This window comes from Lathamus discolor, chromosome Z (genome assembly GCF_037157495.1).
Source record: "Lathamus discolor isolate bLatDis1 chromosome Z, bLatDis1.hap1, whole genome shotgun sequence".
NCBI classification, from domain to species: Eukaryota; Metazoa; Chordata; class Aves; order Psittaciformes; family Psittacidae; genus Lathamus; species Lathamus discolor.
In genome coordinates, this window is record NC_088909.1 from 25,236,798 (window position 1) to 25,253,589 (window position 16,792).

Consider the following 16,792-nt stretch of genomic DNA (forward strand, 5'->3'; position numbering starts at 1 on the left):
GACACCCCTGTGTCCAACACATTACAGATGGGGAAACTGAGGCACGCAGCCATCACTTGTTTGGTGTCCTTCCTCAGGCCATCAACAACCTGGGGGCATACCCTGCATGACACTGTGCCCCAAGCCCCACAAGCAGCTATGGGCTGCTGACCGCTTTGCTTTGGCTGCCTCCCGTCCACCTGGATGCTGTGCTGAGCATGAGGGTGAGGGCTTGATGTGAAACCCCCTGAGGTTCTCAGGCCGGCTTTTACCCACCGGAACGGTAAGGAAAGCTGAAGGCTTTGCAGTTCTCTTTAACCGAGGCCATGTCTCCTCTGCCTTTGTCCTCACAGTGGCTGTGTCACTGGGCCGGCGTTTCATTTCAATGTATCGTCCCTCCGCTTCGGTGAAGTCTCCTTTGGTGAGTGTGCCCTGGGCTTGGGCTGCAGGGTGGGAGGTCTGAGCCTTACCCAGATGGAGCACTTGTCCAGGACAGCATTGTCACTTGTGTTCCTCCATAGCCGCCTTCAGCATGTCAAAACCAGGACTGCCAGCTGCTAGGCAGTATTTTGCCATCATGAGATCAAACAGACCCAGACAGAATGGCACAGAGCCAATTGAATGGTTCAAATAGAACGGAGGGAGTAGAAAGTCAGTGTTCTCTGGTGTCCCTCACAGTCAGTCCAGCCCCAATCTGCCAGTCCTCAGCAACAGAATGGCTGTGAAAGTCTTTCTTGTCCACGGCCAACTGGAGAAGGGAGTTGAAGGCAAGTTGTAGGTGCCCTGGGTGAATTTTGCTGTTGTGAGGCAAGGGCACCATTTACCCACCTGACCATTAGCGTGAGAAATCAATTAGTGCTGTGAGGCCAACTCGTTGTCAGCTCCCAGGTAACATGGCCAAGCAGTAGCTCCGCATTGGGCGCCCATGTCTTCAGACATGGGCTCCTCCTTCCCCACCAAAAGCCCAGCTCTGCTGACGCAGCTGGCGGCTGTGCACCCAGAGCTTCTCCACTGAGATGCAGATTCTGGTTCTCCACCTCAGTCTCGCAAAGGACTTCTCACTGAGATGGTCTCAAGTTTAAATGTGAACTCAACCCCCCAGATCAGCTGCGATTGTGTCAGTGGCTTCCATTATGGAAAGCAAGTACCAAAGCTGAAGCCATGTCAGCCTTTGTGGGGTAATGAAAGGCGGTGTGCAGCATGGCCGTTTGTCCCCACTCCTTCGGGAGGGTGAGACACAGGTCCTGCTTGTTCTTGAGCGAGCATCAGGTTTGCCTCCAGTGAAGTGGGCCGTGAGCTGCCACAGGCTCAGTCTCAATTGTCCCAAACCAGGAGATGCACCGAGGTTCCTGTCTGGAGAAACTGCTTCAGAGTGCTCTGCATCATGCTGTGGCTGCCAATTTCATCTTTCCTTTCCTTTCCTGGATCATCTCTTTGATGACAACATACTGCTTTTATCTCTCGAAAACTGTGGGAGTGTTTGTGGAGTTCACAGGGACTTTTCTGGACTGACTTTTGAGAGTAAATGTTCTGGATGCACCGTCATGGTTGAGAAGGAATTGGTGCTGGTCTGGGGGAGGTGAGAGCTCCTCACAGTTAGAGACACTTGTGTCAGAGTGGCATTTCTGTGTGACAAGCGTAAAAGGGACCGTCATTGACGACGACTTCCCCACAGAGCTTCTCAATCAGCTGTAATTGCCATTGAAAGGAGGCAAACTCCAAGCGCAGTTTTTTATCACCGCAGGATGTCCACCCCAGGAGTCACGGGATAATAAACTCCTGTTGTGTCCTTTTCCCAGGCTTTCCTCGCACCCTGTGCTGCCGCCTCACTAACACTTCCTCGGTGCCCTTCAACTTCAACCTTCGCATTCCTGGGGACGGCTCGGGAGCACCCAGCGTGACCAGTTTTGCTCAGGTGTCAGACAGCACTGGTCCGTCGTGGAGAAAGCGAGCCCCAGGTGCCAAGAAGCCAGCTGAATTTACTATCAGGCCCTGCACAGGGACCATCTGCGCCAAGGGACACTTGGATATCCAGGTACGCGAAGAGTCCAGCCCTGTGTGCTTCAGAGGTGGAGCTGGAGCTTCGGTGGCATTGAGGGGGCTTTAGCACTGCTGGCTCTGAGCATCCTGCGAGTAAGAGTTGGGCACTAGTGTTGGGCTCTACATCTGCCCTGGCAACGCAAAGCGCATTCAGTAATTCAGGTATTGTCCAAAGACTTCTGTTACTGCCAGAGACTGTGCTCTACACATGAACCAGCAGAAGAATTAAAGGCAAACATCACAGAATCCTAGCCTGTTTTGGGTTGGAAGGGACCTTACAGCTCATCCAGTTCCAGCCCCCTGCCATGGGCAGGGACACCTTCCACCAGACGAGGCTGCTCCAAGCCACATCCAAACTGGCCTTGAACACCGCCAGGGATGGGGCAGCCACAGCTTCTCTGGGCAACCGGTGCCAGGGCCTCAGCCCCCGCACAAGGAAGAACTTCTTCCTGATACCTCATCTTCCTCATATCTACTAAATCCTCCCTTTCCTTGCTGTGGAAGGAGATGTGGAGGGCACTGCATATGGCCGATGGGTTTTGGGAGTGATGAAGTATTTGATGCTCTTGTCTTCCAGGTCACCCTGTGCTCCAACACCGTGAAGAGATACAAGCTGGCCCTGGTGGCTGATGTGGATGGTGTTGGCAGAGAGGTGTTATCACTGCCCGTCAGAGCCAGGTACCAACGCTTCCCTTGCAGCCCCTCTTCTTTCCCTATGCATCTGCCAGAAGCAAGTGGTGCTGCCTTGCGTAGAGCTGGCTGGCTCCAGCTCCAAACGAGGAGCATTGCTCAATGAGCTAGTTCTGCCCAGCTAGACAGGAGAACAGCAGCGCATGGAAAGCAGTCCATGATGAGCAGCACTTGTGCTCAGGCACAGGCACGGCCCAGGGCCTTCTCCTACAGGAAACTGTGATTATATTCCTTATCGGCCTGCTCTGGGGGCTTGAGGTGTAATGTTTCCAAAGGGCCGCCTCTCCTCCTTCCTGCAAGTGTTGGACTTGTGCTGGGTTGTGGCCAGAATCCAGGACTGGTTTGGGCCACAGCAAGCAGCTGCTGCAAGCTGTTGTCTGCCTCAGTTAAGGAGGGGCCGTGCAGACGGGCAAGGGGCTTAGGGCAGGACTGGTGAGGGAAAAGTAAAGGCGAGATCTTGTGACAGACAAAGTAGTCCTTGGTGTGGAAGGTGAGCTCAGGTTTTTGTGCTTCCGTCTGGCTCTGCTGAGCATTGATGTTCTCGGAGTTAAGCTCAAAGTTGTTCTTGCTTCAGCCACATTCAGGCCTGTTGTGCTGCGGTGGGCGTCAGTTCAACGGCAAGAGGGATGCATTTCACCGGTGCTGTTCCCTCTCCCGGGCAGAGTTGTGCAGTCAGTGCCTGGGCTGCAGTTGTGTAGAACAAGTGCAAATGGGAGCAGCTGGCGTGCGGACCCCTGGGGAAAGGAGCAAGGCAGCCACAGGGCCTGGGAGAGGGTTATCGCTCACGGCGCAGGGCAGGTGGTGGCCTGCACCCTGCGTTGCTGGGGTAAAGGGCTGGATTTGAGGCAGGGACACAGCGGTGTTTTCCCTGAGACACTGGAGTCTGGTGTTCCTGGAGCCTTGGCGAGCGCTGCTCCTCGGTGGGAAAGCTCCCTCAGAGCTCACACCTCGCTGGGGCCATTGAGAGGGTCCTTGCGAGCCTCCTGGGGCAAAGGAGGGGCAAAGCTGACCTGGGACAGGGCACCGTGCTCTGCCTGGGCACTGAGCAGCTTTTGTGATGCTGAGACTCAGGGTCTGCCCCTCTTTTGCAAGAGGTTGTTGGGTAAAAAGAAGTTGAAGGCTGTTTCTCACTGTAGGCGTATCAAATGTCTATTTGACGGTGACAAATGGGTCGTGCTCCATTTGGTGCTCATTGAGAAGTAAACAAGTAAGCAACGCTGTGTCAGAATCTAATTCCCTTTTGCTCATCTCTCTGCCTAGATGTGTAATTCCCCCGCTGCGAGTGCTCCACCCGGCTCTGACCTTTGGACGATGCTCTCTCAAAGTCCCTTACCAGCAGATGCTGACCCTTGTGAACGACAGCAACCTTCCAGGCTGCTACTGGGCTCTTCCTCAGGTTTGGCATCGCATCCGCCTCCTGCCTCCAATGTCACCTAGGGGTTTGTTAGGGAAAAAACGGGTTTGGTTAAGATGTTGCTGGTTTGTATTCAACCCTAAAGGTTTGCTGGGAACAGGAAGCTACCTGAATATCAACTCCAGGAAGCAGCTTAAACTCTCCAGGAAGCAGATTATATTCAAGTCTTTGGGATGCTTTCAATGCGGGAGAACTTGTAGGGTTGTGAAAAGCTGCTGCAAGGAGGCTGCCAGCACGGGACGGGGGGTTGTGGAGGCAGCAGCTGTTGGCCCCCCTCGGGATGCTGAACCCATACATGTCTTGCATCTTGAGTTGTGCCTTTCTGCTTTCTCCTAGGCATTTTTAGACACGTGTGTGAGTTGGCGTTGTGGTAGATGTTAAAGAGTTGAAAGTTTCCTCAAAGGTCAGTCTGAAGCCGTGTTTGGTTCTGTCCCTTATAGGAGAACAAGGATGCTGCTGCTGTGTGGTACTCCAGCCCTGAGCCCCGTGGGATTATCCAGCCTCACAGCTCGGTGGAGATCCCGTTCACACTGGAAGTCCAGGTGACGGGAAAGCAGGACACCGTTGCTCGTGTTGCGGTGTTTGGGAGTAAAGAATCCCCACTGGTGAGTGCTGGGGCAGACGTGTGCCTTTGTGCCTCTCATCTTGGTGGGATGTAGAGCGTACAGGGGTTCTTCCAGGGAAAATGATCTATGGCTGTTGTCTACAAGGAAAGAAGGCATTCGTGGCATAAGCAACACTAATGCCTGGAGAAGACATGGGACTGAGTGACCCTGTGCCCGGTCAATCCATCCTCAAGGCGCTGCGCTCGTGCTCGGCTGCTGCTCGCAGCCCGCAAATGCTGGTCAAAACCTGGCTGGGTGTTGCCTGCACAAATGGGAGTTTCTGGGTGTCATTTCCTCTAGGTCTGCCTTATGGCTTGAGTGCAGCTTTGGGAGCTGGTAGCCACATCCAAGCTGGCCTTGAACAGTGCCACGGATGGGGCAGCCATAGCTCCTCTGGGCAGCCTGTGCCAGCCATAGCTCCTCTTGGCAACCTGTGCCAGAGCCTCACCACCCCTCACAGGGAAGAGCTTCTTCCCAGGATCCCATATTGATCACCACCCCCCCCCCCCCGTCAATTTAGAACCGTCCTTCCCTGTTCTGTCCCCGCAGGCCCTTATCCAAAGCCCCTCTCAAGGTTTCTTGTTGGCCCCTTTAGGCACTGGAAGGTGCTTTAAGGTCTCCCCCGAGCCCTCCCTTCTTCAGGCTCTACAAGCCTGGTTAAGGCTTGGGGTGTTTGGAGCTGGGGAAATCCCGCCAGACTGGATAAATTCTCATTGGTTTTAGTGATGTGAGAAGGGGGTTTAGCAAAAGGATCCACATTCCTCCTCCGCTAGTTTGTGCCCCTTCTGCAGGAACAAACTTTTGGGTCTCAGGCTGTCAGCAGAAAAAAATACTGCTCGAATGATGCAATTAATAATGAATGTCTTGGTGCAATAAAGAAGTAATACCAGGAATGCACACAAGCACAAATGAGAGGCAACTAACTTTGCTTCCAGCCTCTACTGGTTTTCACAGGAGAAGCTTTGGGAAGGTTGAAGAAGTTCCTGTGCAGTGTGGCTGTGCAGCCGCAGCAGTCAGGGAGGGTGGTTTATGGCATGATGGAGCAGTACAAGGAGCAGGCGTAGGCGCAGGGTAGCGGAAGGAGAGCTGACAGCATGGAGGTGGTGTGAAAAGCATGCGTGGGAGGTGGGGGTTCTGTATCCCCTCCTAATGGGATCTTGTGGCTTTCAGATCCGCAGGGACCACTCCAGGTGCCACCTTTGCTCCAGCCTTCCTGTTTCAGCCTCACAACCCTGACAGCTTCAAACAGTCAGAATTCCCTCAGCCTACGAGCCCCCTTAGAGCTGTCCAGTCATTCTAAACCTTCCCTGTTGTTTTTTTCTCTTTCCTGCCTGCCTCCTGGAGCAGGAAATCCATTTATTGAGCACTGGAGAAGGACCAGTTGTCCACGTGCACCCAAGTGAGATAAATTTTGGCAGCATCCAAGTTCTACAAGATGCTTCCCGGACCCTTCACCTCTCCAATCAGTCTGTCATCCCCGCATCCTTCTCGGCAAAGATGGTAAGTGTCGCTGGGGCTGTTTTCCAGAGCAAGTGAGTGGCCCATAGCAGCCTGTGACTGGAGCACTTATTTCTATGCAACATTTCCACGTCACTGAGATGTGTCTGAGAGAGAAAGCCAGATGTTCCATCCGAGTGCAGCAAGAGGAGCCTGGCTCCGGGGGCACTTGTAGCTGGGGCACCCGTCAGTAAAACAGAGTTTGCAGAGATGTTTGAGCAGAAAGGAGTTCATTTCTGCAAGTTCTCCCTTTATTTTGTGGAAGGCGTTTAGCTGTGAGAGTCTTTGTTTTGGAACTGAGAGGTCTGTCCTCAAGGCGCTTAGGGTGAAGTGGGTTTCACACCTCCTCGGGGGTCAAACCAGCTGGGTTGTTGCCCAGAAGCAGACTTGTAAGGGTTGTGTACCTGCAGAGCCTGTGTGCTCTGTAACATTGTAGAGCATGTGGCTGCAGAAAGAGGCTGTTTAATTCCTGGAGGCGGCAGGGTGGAACAGGCTGCGGAGCAGAAGGAGGTTGTGGGGTCTTCTGACAGGGGCTGATGCAGCCAGGAAGGGCTCGTGTGCTGGGTCTGGGGGGTGCTCCCCACCGGAGGGGCGTCTGTGAGGGGCTTGAGAGGAGGTTTGTTCTTCTGCAGGCTGGGTTGTTGAAGTTCTGGAGCCGCTTCACGCAGGCCTGTGGCTGGGGACTTGGTTGTGTCTGCGCATGAGGCATCCAGCAGGGTGTGAGAGCACAGGCTCAGCCCCCTGGGCAAGGAGGAGGGGGCTGAATTTCCCTCCTGCTGCTTTTCCAGGCGTTTGGGGGTTAAATAGAACCTCAAAGTGGGGGATTCGCAGGCAGCTTGCTTTGTCCACACCATAAAAATCTGCTTTTGACCTCTGCAAAGAGCAAGCACCCCAGTGCCCTCAGCAGCTGCCTCCTTCAGTGCCCTTTCTTACTTGCTGGTAAGCAAAGCAATTGTTACTCTGCTCGTCAGGGGAAAGCAAACATGTCCTGTTGCGCTGTGCCTATTGGCAACTGAATTACAGAGGGTTAGAAGTCTTCAAGACAGCTGTGCTTCTAGAAGCAAGCTGAGAGCTTTTCCCAAAGGCAAAGCAGGAGCAGTTTGGTTCTTAAATGTTGCGCTTGGCAGCAGCTGGGCAAGCCGTAGCCGTGGCCTGGAGAGCCGCGAAGCGCAGAGTGGTGTCCCTGGCCTCCCCAGCCTGGCAGGGAGGGCAGATGCGATCATGGAGGGGTGAGCTGTGGACAGGGAGCACAAATGGAGACAAGCTCTGCCCCTTGATCCCGTAAAACATCCCGTTGACGGTGCTCGGGGCAGAGGCTAAACCACAGTGGTCCCCGTGCTTGTGCTGAGGAGATGCTGATGCTGAGGAGGCAGGAGGAGGCCGGTTGTTGGCGGGAGCATGTAGCCAGCCTCAGGCTCTGATCTCCGCCTCCTGCAGGGCTCGGGGTGCTTTTGGGCTGTTTCCTGCCACTGGCTGTTTGTGTGGATAAGGAGCAGCTTTGAAATGAAGAACAGAGGGTCCCCCCCACCGGGAATGCTGAACCACCTGGGACAAGGCTCTGCAGCCAGCTGGTGCAGGACAGGGTTTATTTCCCCTTCATGAGCAGCCCTACGAGGACAGTGACTCAGCCTGACTGAGAATGGGAATGCTGTTGTTAGAGCTACGGCTCTCGCTAGAGCTACGGCTTGATCAAGTGCAGCTGCATTTGTAACGTGGAGTTCTGCTTCCTCTGTCACTTGTGCAAGGCCAGAGTGACCAGATCACTTCAGTGACTCATCTGTAAACAGATTCAAGAGAGCTGATTGTGGTGTCTCCTCAGTCATCCCTTGGGGCAGCTATCCGTCCCTTCCTCCCTCTCTCCTTCCCTCCCTCCATCCGTCAGCTGCACACTGGTGTCCATTGTAACCAGATTGTGGAAGCTTTCATTCACGATGGACGTCTGTGCTGGGATAAGATTCTGATTATCGTGGTGAACTTCTGAAGTGGTGGATCCCAGCCCTTACTGGTTACTCAGGAGCTCTGATGCCCAATAGTACAAGAAGCTGCTATAGGGTCAGAAATAGCCACTGTCTTTGTGCATGCAGTGCATGCAGCTACGGCATCATTTTGCGGCGCACTCAAGGATAAGCAAGTAGCAGAGATGTTATCAGAGGTTGGGTATTTGTCTTGAAAGTGGGGGTATTTTGTAGCGTGGCTCCAAGAGGTTTCTTGTCTCTGAGACACAGGCTGGATTGGGGGCAGGCAGAAGCTGACCTAGAAACCCAAGGGAATGTGTCTCGGCAGAGCCTTGTGGCCCTGGCAGGTCTCCTGTTCAGCAGTGCACGGTGCTGCCCCTTGGAGCCAGAGCAGATGCTGACTGAAAGAATGAGGAGAGGATGCAAATCGTCCTCCCCTGGCCTGGGCTGTTGGCGTGGGCTGTTGGCCTGGGCGGGCCCAGCAGGGCTGTGCTGGGTCACGCCAGGGAGTTGAAGGTCTGGCTCCGTCGAGACCCCCATCCTCATTCCTCAGGAATAGTTTCTGGGGTACAATTTTCTGGCGGGCTTGTTGCCAAGCTTTGATAAATGAGCTTTGTCAGGGAGCAGACTCTCAGATTCACGTTTGGAGCGGAGCTCTCAGGGCTCCTTTCCAAGCGAGCTGCCCTGTGTCAGCACGAGCCAGAGAAGCTGTACATGAATGTCAGTGGAATCTTCACACCCACTGGCTCGGTGTGAACGTGTTGCCTGGGCAGGCCTTGGCTGGTGGCAGCCAGGTCCGTGGTTTCCGTCCTAAATGAGTGTTGTTTGTCTTCCAGGCTGGTGCAGACTCGTGCTGGACCGTTGGACCCAGTCAGGGAGTGATCCCTGCCAAGGCCGAGGTGTCTCTGGCTGTCACTGCAAACTTGGATGACACGGAGCAATTCAAGGACGAGGTGGTGCTGTTTATTGAGAACAGTCGTGCCTACGTCATCCCCGTCCAGGCTGTTGGCGTTGGCACCACGATTGTCATTGACAAACCCTTTGGCCCGGAGCTCAACCTGGCGCCCTGCTTCAGGTAGGGAATCTCTCAGCTCCCACTTCCCCATGGGCTCAGCAAGGAGGAGTTCTGCTGCAGTCCCTCAAGCTTCTTCAGTGCTCACAGTCCTGGCTCTGCTTCCCTGAAGCCACAGGGCTTCCTTTGGAAACATTTTATGGCCATCTGCAAGTCAGTAGGTACTCTGAAAGCCACCGAGCTGGAGAGCAGTTGCTAAGTTGTTGCTGAATTGTCTTTAGTCATAATCCATTTGTCTCCTCACTTTATCAAACAAAGATTTGGAGGAAGAGAGCAGGTCCTGGAAGCCTCCAGCTGAGAAATGCTGCCTTACAAGTACAGACATGTTTCCCTCTGCAGTGATATTGCTTGCTTTGCCATTCCGTCTGGAGTAAGATCTCAGAGCAGCAGCAAGCCTGGGCAGTAGCTTGTTAGCAGCTCCTCGACTGAATGAATGGCGCTGGTTTATTTCCCCTCTGGCCAGGAGCCCTGGAGGAGCAGCAGAATTTCTTTGCCCTGTGTCATCCCCCAGTTGGCTCCTCTCCCCCACTCCGTGCCCGGTTGCTCTTTATTAGACGTGGTGGCTCTTCCCTGGTTTCTCCTGCCTGCTTCCCGAGGCACGGGCAAGCGAGTGTGGATGCAGGACCAGCTCTGGAAGGGGGAGGAAGTGTGGAAGTGTGGAAGTCTGCTGAGGTGGAGTGGGATAAATGAAGAGTCTCGATTGAAATTGGTGAGCTGGAAGGAGAGGATTCAGTGGTCCCAACGTGTGTGTCTGAAACCAGTCATGTTCTTGGACACAGGAGGAAAAAAGTGCTGTTTGCCTTGTGTTGGAGACCTCCTCAGAGAAGAACAGTCTTCTTGGGGTGGCTCTTCCTTTCTGTGGCTGCAAAGAGGGTCCGTGGTGCTCCGATACCTGAATTCTTCGGGTAGAAAGAGCAGCTTAATCCTACCTTAAGTACTTGGGATAGATTTGGAGAGGTAAAATACGCACCCACGAGCCCTCCACGTACGCAGGGACATCGCAGGGAGGCTGGTGCTTGCCCAGAGTTTCCTGTGCTCAGTGCAGCCACAAGCTGGCTGCACAATGGAGGGGACAGTGTCCATGTGATTCATGTAGTTGTCTTCTGCCCCCCTTTATGTCATTGCCCGCGGGCTCAGTTTGGAGCTGTTGCCATTGCTGTCGGCTGCAGAGCCGCCACCAGAGGGTGGTACGTTGGGGGCAATGAGGGTTGGATGCTCCCTACGAGACGCCTCAGAGGCATGAACAACAGCTCCCAAGGGGAAGGTGGAGTGGCAGCGAGGCTGTTCCTCCAGCTACTTGCATGTGGGGCCGGCTCTTTACGAAGCTCTTCCTTGCTGGAAGGGTGCCAGCAGAGCAGCTGCTGGATGGTGACAAACCTAGGGGCAGCCAAGGTCTGGCTTTTGGTGAAGCCGAGTGTGCAGTCAGGTCGTGCCCTCAGGGTGCTGAAGCTGGGTGACCAGTGGCAAATAGCAGCTCCCCTGCCATTTTGTGTCTCTGCTTCTCCTCTAGCCTGGATCCCTGCTGTTACCGCTTCAAGATGACAAACAAAGGACGACGCACCCATCTGCTCTATTGGACCACAGAAGGTGGCACCACACTTAAGCAGCGCAAGCGTCTCCCTCGCATCAGTAAGAGCAAGGGCAAGGTTTCCTCCTGTGGCCCCGTGCTGAAGCTTCAGCCGCTGAGGACGGAGCTGATGCCCGGCCAGACAGCGGAGGTGGTGCTGAAAGGCTCCTGCAGCACCCCCCAGGTGAGTTCTGCATCAGGGCATTTCTGCAGCCCCTTGACATTTGCCTGAGCAAATGGGCAAGTGCTTCTGAGAACCTGGTTTCCTGCCATAAGTTACCGTGGCAGCACCAGTTGCTTTCCATGCTCGCCACCATCAGTTGCTGAGGCTTTTTGAGTTCCATGGCTACCATAAAGCCAACTTGGTGGTAGCAAAACATGGCCTGAAGGCACTGTCGCCCCAGGCTCTGTCCAGCATGGCCTTGTACCCTGCCAGGGATGGAGCATTCACCACTGCTTTGGCAACCTGTGCCAGTGCCTCACCATCCTCACAGTGAAGAACCTCTTCCTTGTATCTAACCTGAACTTGCCCTGTTTGAGTTTAAGTCCATTACCCCTTGTCCTGTTGCTGCAGTCCCTGAGAAGAGTCCGTGTCCGGCATCCTTGTAGGCCCCGTTCAGCTAGTGGAAGGCTGCTCTGAGGTCTCCCCGCGGTTTCTCTTCTCCAGGCTGAGCAGCCCCAGTTTTCTCAGCTGGCCTTAAAGTTAGAGGTAGACTGGGAGCCCAGGCAGAAAGTAACTAAAGAAATGGCCAGTTGTCTGTGTGGGGAAGCAGCGAGTGAAACAAAACACCCAGGAAGGTAGGGAGTGTCTGGGAGCAGCATTGATTTTCCTCTGTAGACAGACACGGGCCGGGAGCTTGTCCGGCCCGGAGACCGGGACGAGAGAAATGAACCCAGTGTGCCAGCTCTAATGATCCGAATGATGTCCGTCCACATGGGAAAGTGTTCCAGGGATCATTAGAACTGAGAGCTTGACTTGTGTCAGTATTCCCATCAGCGCTCGCCCCGCTCCCTCAGCCAGCCCCCGTGTGCCGAGGGCAGGCAGGTCTTGCAGCACCCTTGGGTTGCAGCTCAGAGGGGCAGATTTCAGCAGGGTCACTGAGTGTTCTCCTCCCTGGACCCTTCTCTCCGGGGGAAATCCAGCTCTGCAGAGGAGCTGCCGTCTGACCCCGGTGTGCCTTCCCTGGCTCCAGGAGCACTGGGCACAAGTGTTTAAGTGAATGGGGAATAAATGTGCATTAAGCTCCTGCTGCTGCTAGAGTTTGAGAGGTGTTTTAAAGGATTGCCTGAGTGGTAGCTTGAGGAAGACTTGATCCCTCAGCTGGTTGACTCCGATGGGACTGTCCGTGTGCAGTCCTGAGCCCATGAGGCTTTGCTGAAGAGGGAAGAAGGAACCAGAAGGGAAATGGTCAGGCCACTGGTGAGGGTGCCTTCCTGGAAAGCCAAATGGGCATCTGTGAGCTCAGCTGTGGCTACCTGGCTCGTGCAGTCCAAGCCAAGAGCCTGGGACTGGGTCTTCCACCTTCCCTAGGTCTCGAGAACTTCATACTCTTGAGGCTGGTTAGAAGCCCAAGACCCTGTGGTGCACGTGCAGCACAGGTGATTCTGACGTCTCTAGGCTCTGAGGAGGAGTTGGGTTGTGGTGGTCTATCAGAGGGAAGAGAGAGGAAAAAAGGGAGGAATGTGGGGAAGTGAAACCATGAGGAGGAATCAGGAAAAGTCTTGGATGTAAGAGCATCCAGCTTAAGTAGAGGGTTTTCATGCCAGGTTGAAGACATCTCTTTCCTGGGGAGGTTTGTTTGACAGGCAGGTCTAGGGGGACACAGTACATCCTAGGAAGGCAGGCTGTCTGTTTGGGGTTTTCCCAGGGATCCTTTCCACTAAACTTGCAAGGGAGGATTTGCTGGCATTGATCCTTCTATCCCCTGTTTCCCTTCATACAGTCTGGTTTGTTTTTTTTTAATGAGTTCCTACAGTTTTCAGTAAGCATTTTGTTTGGCAGTGGGACAAAGCAAAGCAATAACCGTTTGGGCAGGGATTGTTCTGAGAGCTGTAGGCAGCACAAGACTCCTGAGGGCCTTTTGTGGTGGTTGGGTTGTAACACGAGGGATGCGTGAGTGCAGAACAAAGAGGATGCAGCTTATAAAGAAGAGAGGGCTCCTGAGGAGACCAATGGCTGTAACTTCATGCAGTAATGGGGCGTGTGGGTGGGCGGCTCAAAGATGCAGTGTGTTTTGTGGACACCCTGATAACACCCGCTGGGGGCCGTGTGGCTCGCATGCAGGTGGTGAAGGAGAAGCTGCTGTGTCACGCCATCGTGGGCAAGGAGGGAGTGAAGAATCTGATCGTGCAGGTGGACGTCACGTGCGAGTTCATTGCTCCTGCTCTGCAAATATCCAGCAGAGAAATCACTTTCCGGGTGGAGAAGGTGAGTCTCTGCATTGCATCCTGGCACTGACTGGTGTGGTTGGGTTGTGCCTGTGTCCTAAGGAGGAAGTTCTCCAAGTCCACAGAGCTTTGAGTGTTGACTTGAGCCAGGCCCAGCTTTTGTCATGAATGCCGAGATCATTATTTCACCCCTGTGGGGCTAGGGACAGTCTCCGCAGCTCTATTCTGCCCTTCTCGAGGTGGAGACAGAATTGAGCTGCTGAGCCAAGGGCACGGGCTGAGATGTGGGACCCGTGAGAGCAGCGTGGGCTTTGGAAGAGCCACTTGCTGTGCTGGGGCTGCAGGTGGAGAGCAGATCCCTCCTCACCCTCCCTGAGGTGGTGGTGAGAGGAGTGAGGATGCTACTAGAGATGAGGCTGTTCTCTAAGTTGAGCCAGGTAGAACTGAGATTACAGCTGCTCTGGCGAGGGGGAGCATGCCCCCCTCTAGAGAGACGCCAGTGTCTGTAGTCAGGGTTTTGAGGATCTTCCAAGGTGTGGTGATGTCCGAGCAGCGATCGTGTAGGGAAGCTGAGAAAAGCTGAGATTCCTGTCAACTCCTCAAGCTGATGAGGAAAAACTGGCATCTCTTGCGCCTCTTTGCCTTCCCTGCCGTCGGTATGGGTGCTGCCTCTTTGCCTTTCCCAAGCCTCACCTTCTTCAAAGGACCCACGAGTGTCCTTCAGCTGCAGCGATGAGAGCACCAGTGCAACGTGTGTGCCCTTTAGTGTCTGGATCCCGACTCCTGCATCACCTTTCCCCGTCGCGTGAGGTGTCTGAAAAAGAGCAGATAGCTCATGATTTAGTTTCTGCGGTTTCAGGTCTCTCCTCCACTTCCCAGGCTTCCAGAGAAGCACAAATCCTGTGAGCAGGCGGTTCACATCTAATCAGAAGCTTTTCAGCTCCCCCTGATGTCTGCCTGTGGTCTGCTTCATGCCACATGCTCCCATGTGTTGCGTGCTGCGACACTGCAGGAGTTGGATGCCAATGCATCCACAATTAGTTTCCCAAAGACTGTCTAGTTTAGATAAACCATGCAGGAAGCGCGGAGCAATGCATGGACAGGAGGAAAAGGCTTAGGCTGAGCTTAGCTTTGAGGCTGCAACATCTTGTCAGTGGAGCAGGGGCAGCAGGTTGCGGCCAGACTGTTGAGGTTTGGAGCTGTCTGCATGTGCCCGTGAATGTTCAAAGCTGACCTCGGGCTGCTGCAGGCTGTCCGCTGCAGGCCATATCCTGCTTGCTTGCCTCCTCTGAGCAGCATCACTGCCTTGCGGGCCTGGCAGAGCTGATAGGGTGGTAAGAAACTACTGTATGGGAGTGGAAATGGCCTTGTGCCTTGTGCCTGTGTGTGCTCTCTGGGCAGGAGAGGACACACAACTGGAGCCAGAGTGGGTTCACTTTCTGTTTTGGATCTTGCTGAAGCAGCTGCCTCCTCTGGGGGGCTGCTCCCTCATCTGTACGCGAGACTGTTTCCCTGTCCCCTGGGGAAGGCTGTGGGTTCTAAACGCGAAAGCGTCTGCTAGAGTTGGAGGACAAACTTTGCAGAGGGGTAGAAACCAATCAAAAGAGTAAATAGAGATGGATGCACTTTTGGGGTTGGAAAATTTGAAATGCGTCTGAAGGGGAGGAGGTCCATGGCCACTTCGAGGTCATTTTTTCTTGTCTCCTGTTTCTGTAGCACCCCGGTGATGTCCTGGCTGTGATGTACAAGCCTCTCTCTGTAAAGAACATGTGCTCCCTGCCCCTCAGCGTGGTCCTTGCCTTAGAGCAGCCCTTCTCCATCTGCACTGCGGACCAGCAGCCTCTCCCTGCAGATGCTCAGGTGAGCAGCCCCGGACTTTCTTGCTGCTGGGCTTTGAAGAGGGATGAACGTGGTGGTGTGTCTCTGTTGGGAGGTTCTCCACGATGGAAGTGTGTTCTGTAGAGTCTGCAGTAAAGTGGCCCAAGCTAAATCAGATGTGAAACGAGCTGCTGAAGGAAACAGAATGCCATCTGAATCGGGAAGAGACCTCCTGGCTTGAAGACAGGGGGAGGAGGGAGCAGGCACCCAGCTGTGGGCAAGCTGTAGGAAAGGTGTCTGCTGGAAGGCATGCCAGCTCTCCAGCAGCCATCCTCAGATAAGCTGGGGAACAGCTTGCTGTCTTTGAGGGCAGCCCTGCCTTTGGGAAGGCTGAGGTAGGCTTCTCCAGCTGCTGTCTGGCTCCTGCCCTGGTGTGTGCGGAAGGTGTTGGGCATGGGCTCTGCAGTGCACGTGTTGTCAGAGGTGCAGCCACCGCTGTGCTGCAGGCTAAAGGAGTTCCTCCAGAGTGAGGGCAAAGGCCTGGGTGCCAGAGTGCTGCTTTGGTTGTGTTTAGCAGGTGGCTTCTGCGGCTCCAGAATTCAGGAGACCAACGTGGATTTCCTCTTGTATTGGTGCAGAGCACAGAACCGTGAGCCTCAGGCAGCTTCAGAAAAAAGTGCGGTGCTTGGTCAGACAGCGTGAAGAAAATGAAGGATGAAGCCAGAAGCCCGTGTTGGGGTCACACGTTGAACATTTTCTCTTCATCTGCTTGCAGCCCATGAAGCTGAGGACAGGGGAGGAACTTCAACTCTGCATCGGATTTAACCCTGCTTATGAGGAGGATTTGCTTATCCGGGCAGCGGAGAAGGCTCTGAAGATCAAGTTCCTGGAGCATCCTCACGAAGAGCAGGTCACCGTCCGGGGAGAAGTCTACTTCCCGAATCTCCAGATCCAGACCACGGCCGTGGACTTTGGCTGCATCTTGAATGACAGCAAGGATGTGCGTTACATGGAGATGACCAACTGCAGCCCACTGGTTGTCCAGTACCACTGGGCATTCCTGAAGGACAGCCAGGTGAACCCAGTGAGGTATGCGCACCTCTCCCTCTCCTGGAAGCTCTTCTTCCTGATGTCCTGTTTGTGGTTTGCAAAGCCCGAGGCCATTTGCCTGATCTGCCAAATTGTTTTCAACCTTCCCTTGAGGAAATCACACCTCTGAGTTGTGCTCAGCCAAGGTGCTCAGGGAACAGGTGATCTCCACCGGCTTGATGCTGGGAAGGAGACAGCATTCTCCAGCCAGGCTGGGACTGTAGGACACTACTGACCCTTTTCACATAGCCATAAGCTGGAGTCCTGCTTTATCTCTGCAGCTGCAAAGCCATGCTTCGGCACTTGGAGAAGCGGATGTAGAAGGTGTCCTTCCCTGCTAAGCCCATCTGTTGTCATTTTGTACTAAGATCCTACCCAGGCACTGCCATCAGAGTGACACACTGCTGTCGCAGTCCCTTGCTCTGCTTTGCTGTAGGCCTGTATGGGTTCCTGGGGGCAGGAGGGCTGATGTAGAAAGCTGCTTTCTCAGATCTTCGTGGCCTGAGGCAAACAGCCCCTTGAAGTGCGTGTTCATCTCTTGAACTGCACGTCACATTCACAGGAGAGCTATGTAGAGTTTTAGTGAGGAATGGCAGGTTCTGCTGTGACTTTAGGTCCAGCTGTAGATGCTGGAGGGAGCCCTTGTATGGACATCCCTGGGAAGGAGGACCATGCAGT

At 54.2% G+C, this 16,792-nt stretch overlaps 1 protein-coding gene across 1 annotated transcript in view; it reads left to right on the forward strand.

The window, feature by feature from the left end:
* LOC136005895 (hydrocephalus-inducing protein-like) overlaps positions 1-16,792 on the forward strand; it is a gene marked incomplete at its 5' end in the record, with an annotated part of 47,104 nt that overhangs the window by 14,973 nt on the left and 15,339 nt on the right. The window contains 11 exons of the mRNA XM_065663786.1: positions 340-400; positions 1,779-2,014; positions 2,597-2,697; positions 3,970-4,105; positions 4,564-4,728; positions 6,076-6,228; positions 9,017-9,255; positions 10,763-11,003; positions 13,104-13,247; positions 14,924-15,067; positions 15,801-16,114. Coding sequence (XP_065519858.1) covers positions 340-400; positions 1,779-2,014; positions 2,597-2,697; positions 3,970-4,105; positions 4,564-4,728; positions 6,076-6,228; positions 9,017-9,255; positions 10,763-11,003; positions 13,104-13,247; positions 14,924-15,067; positions 15,801-16,114 — 1,934 coding nt within the window. The remainder of the gene's footprint in view (positions 1-339; positions 401-1,778; positions 2,015-2,596; positions 2,698-3,969; positions 4,106-4,563; positions 4,729-6,075; positions 6,229-9,016; positions 9,256-10,762; positions 11,004-13,103; positions 13,248-14,923; positions 15,068-15,800; positions 16,115-16,792) is intronic.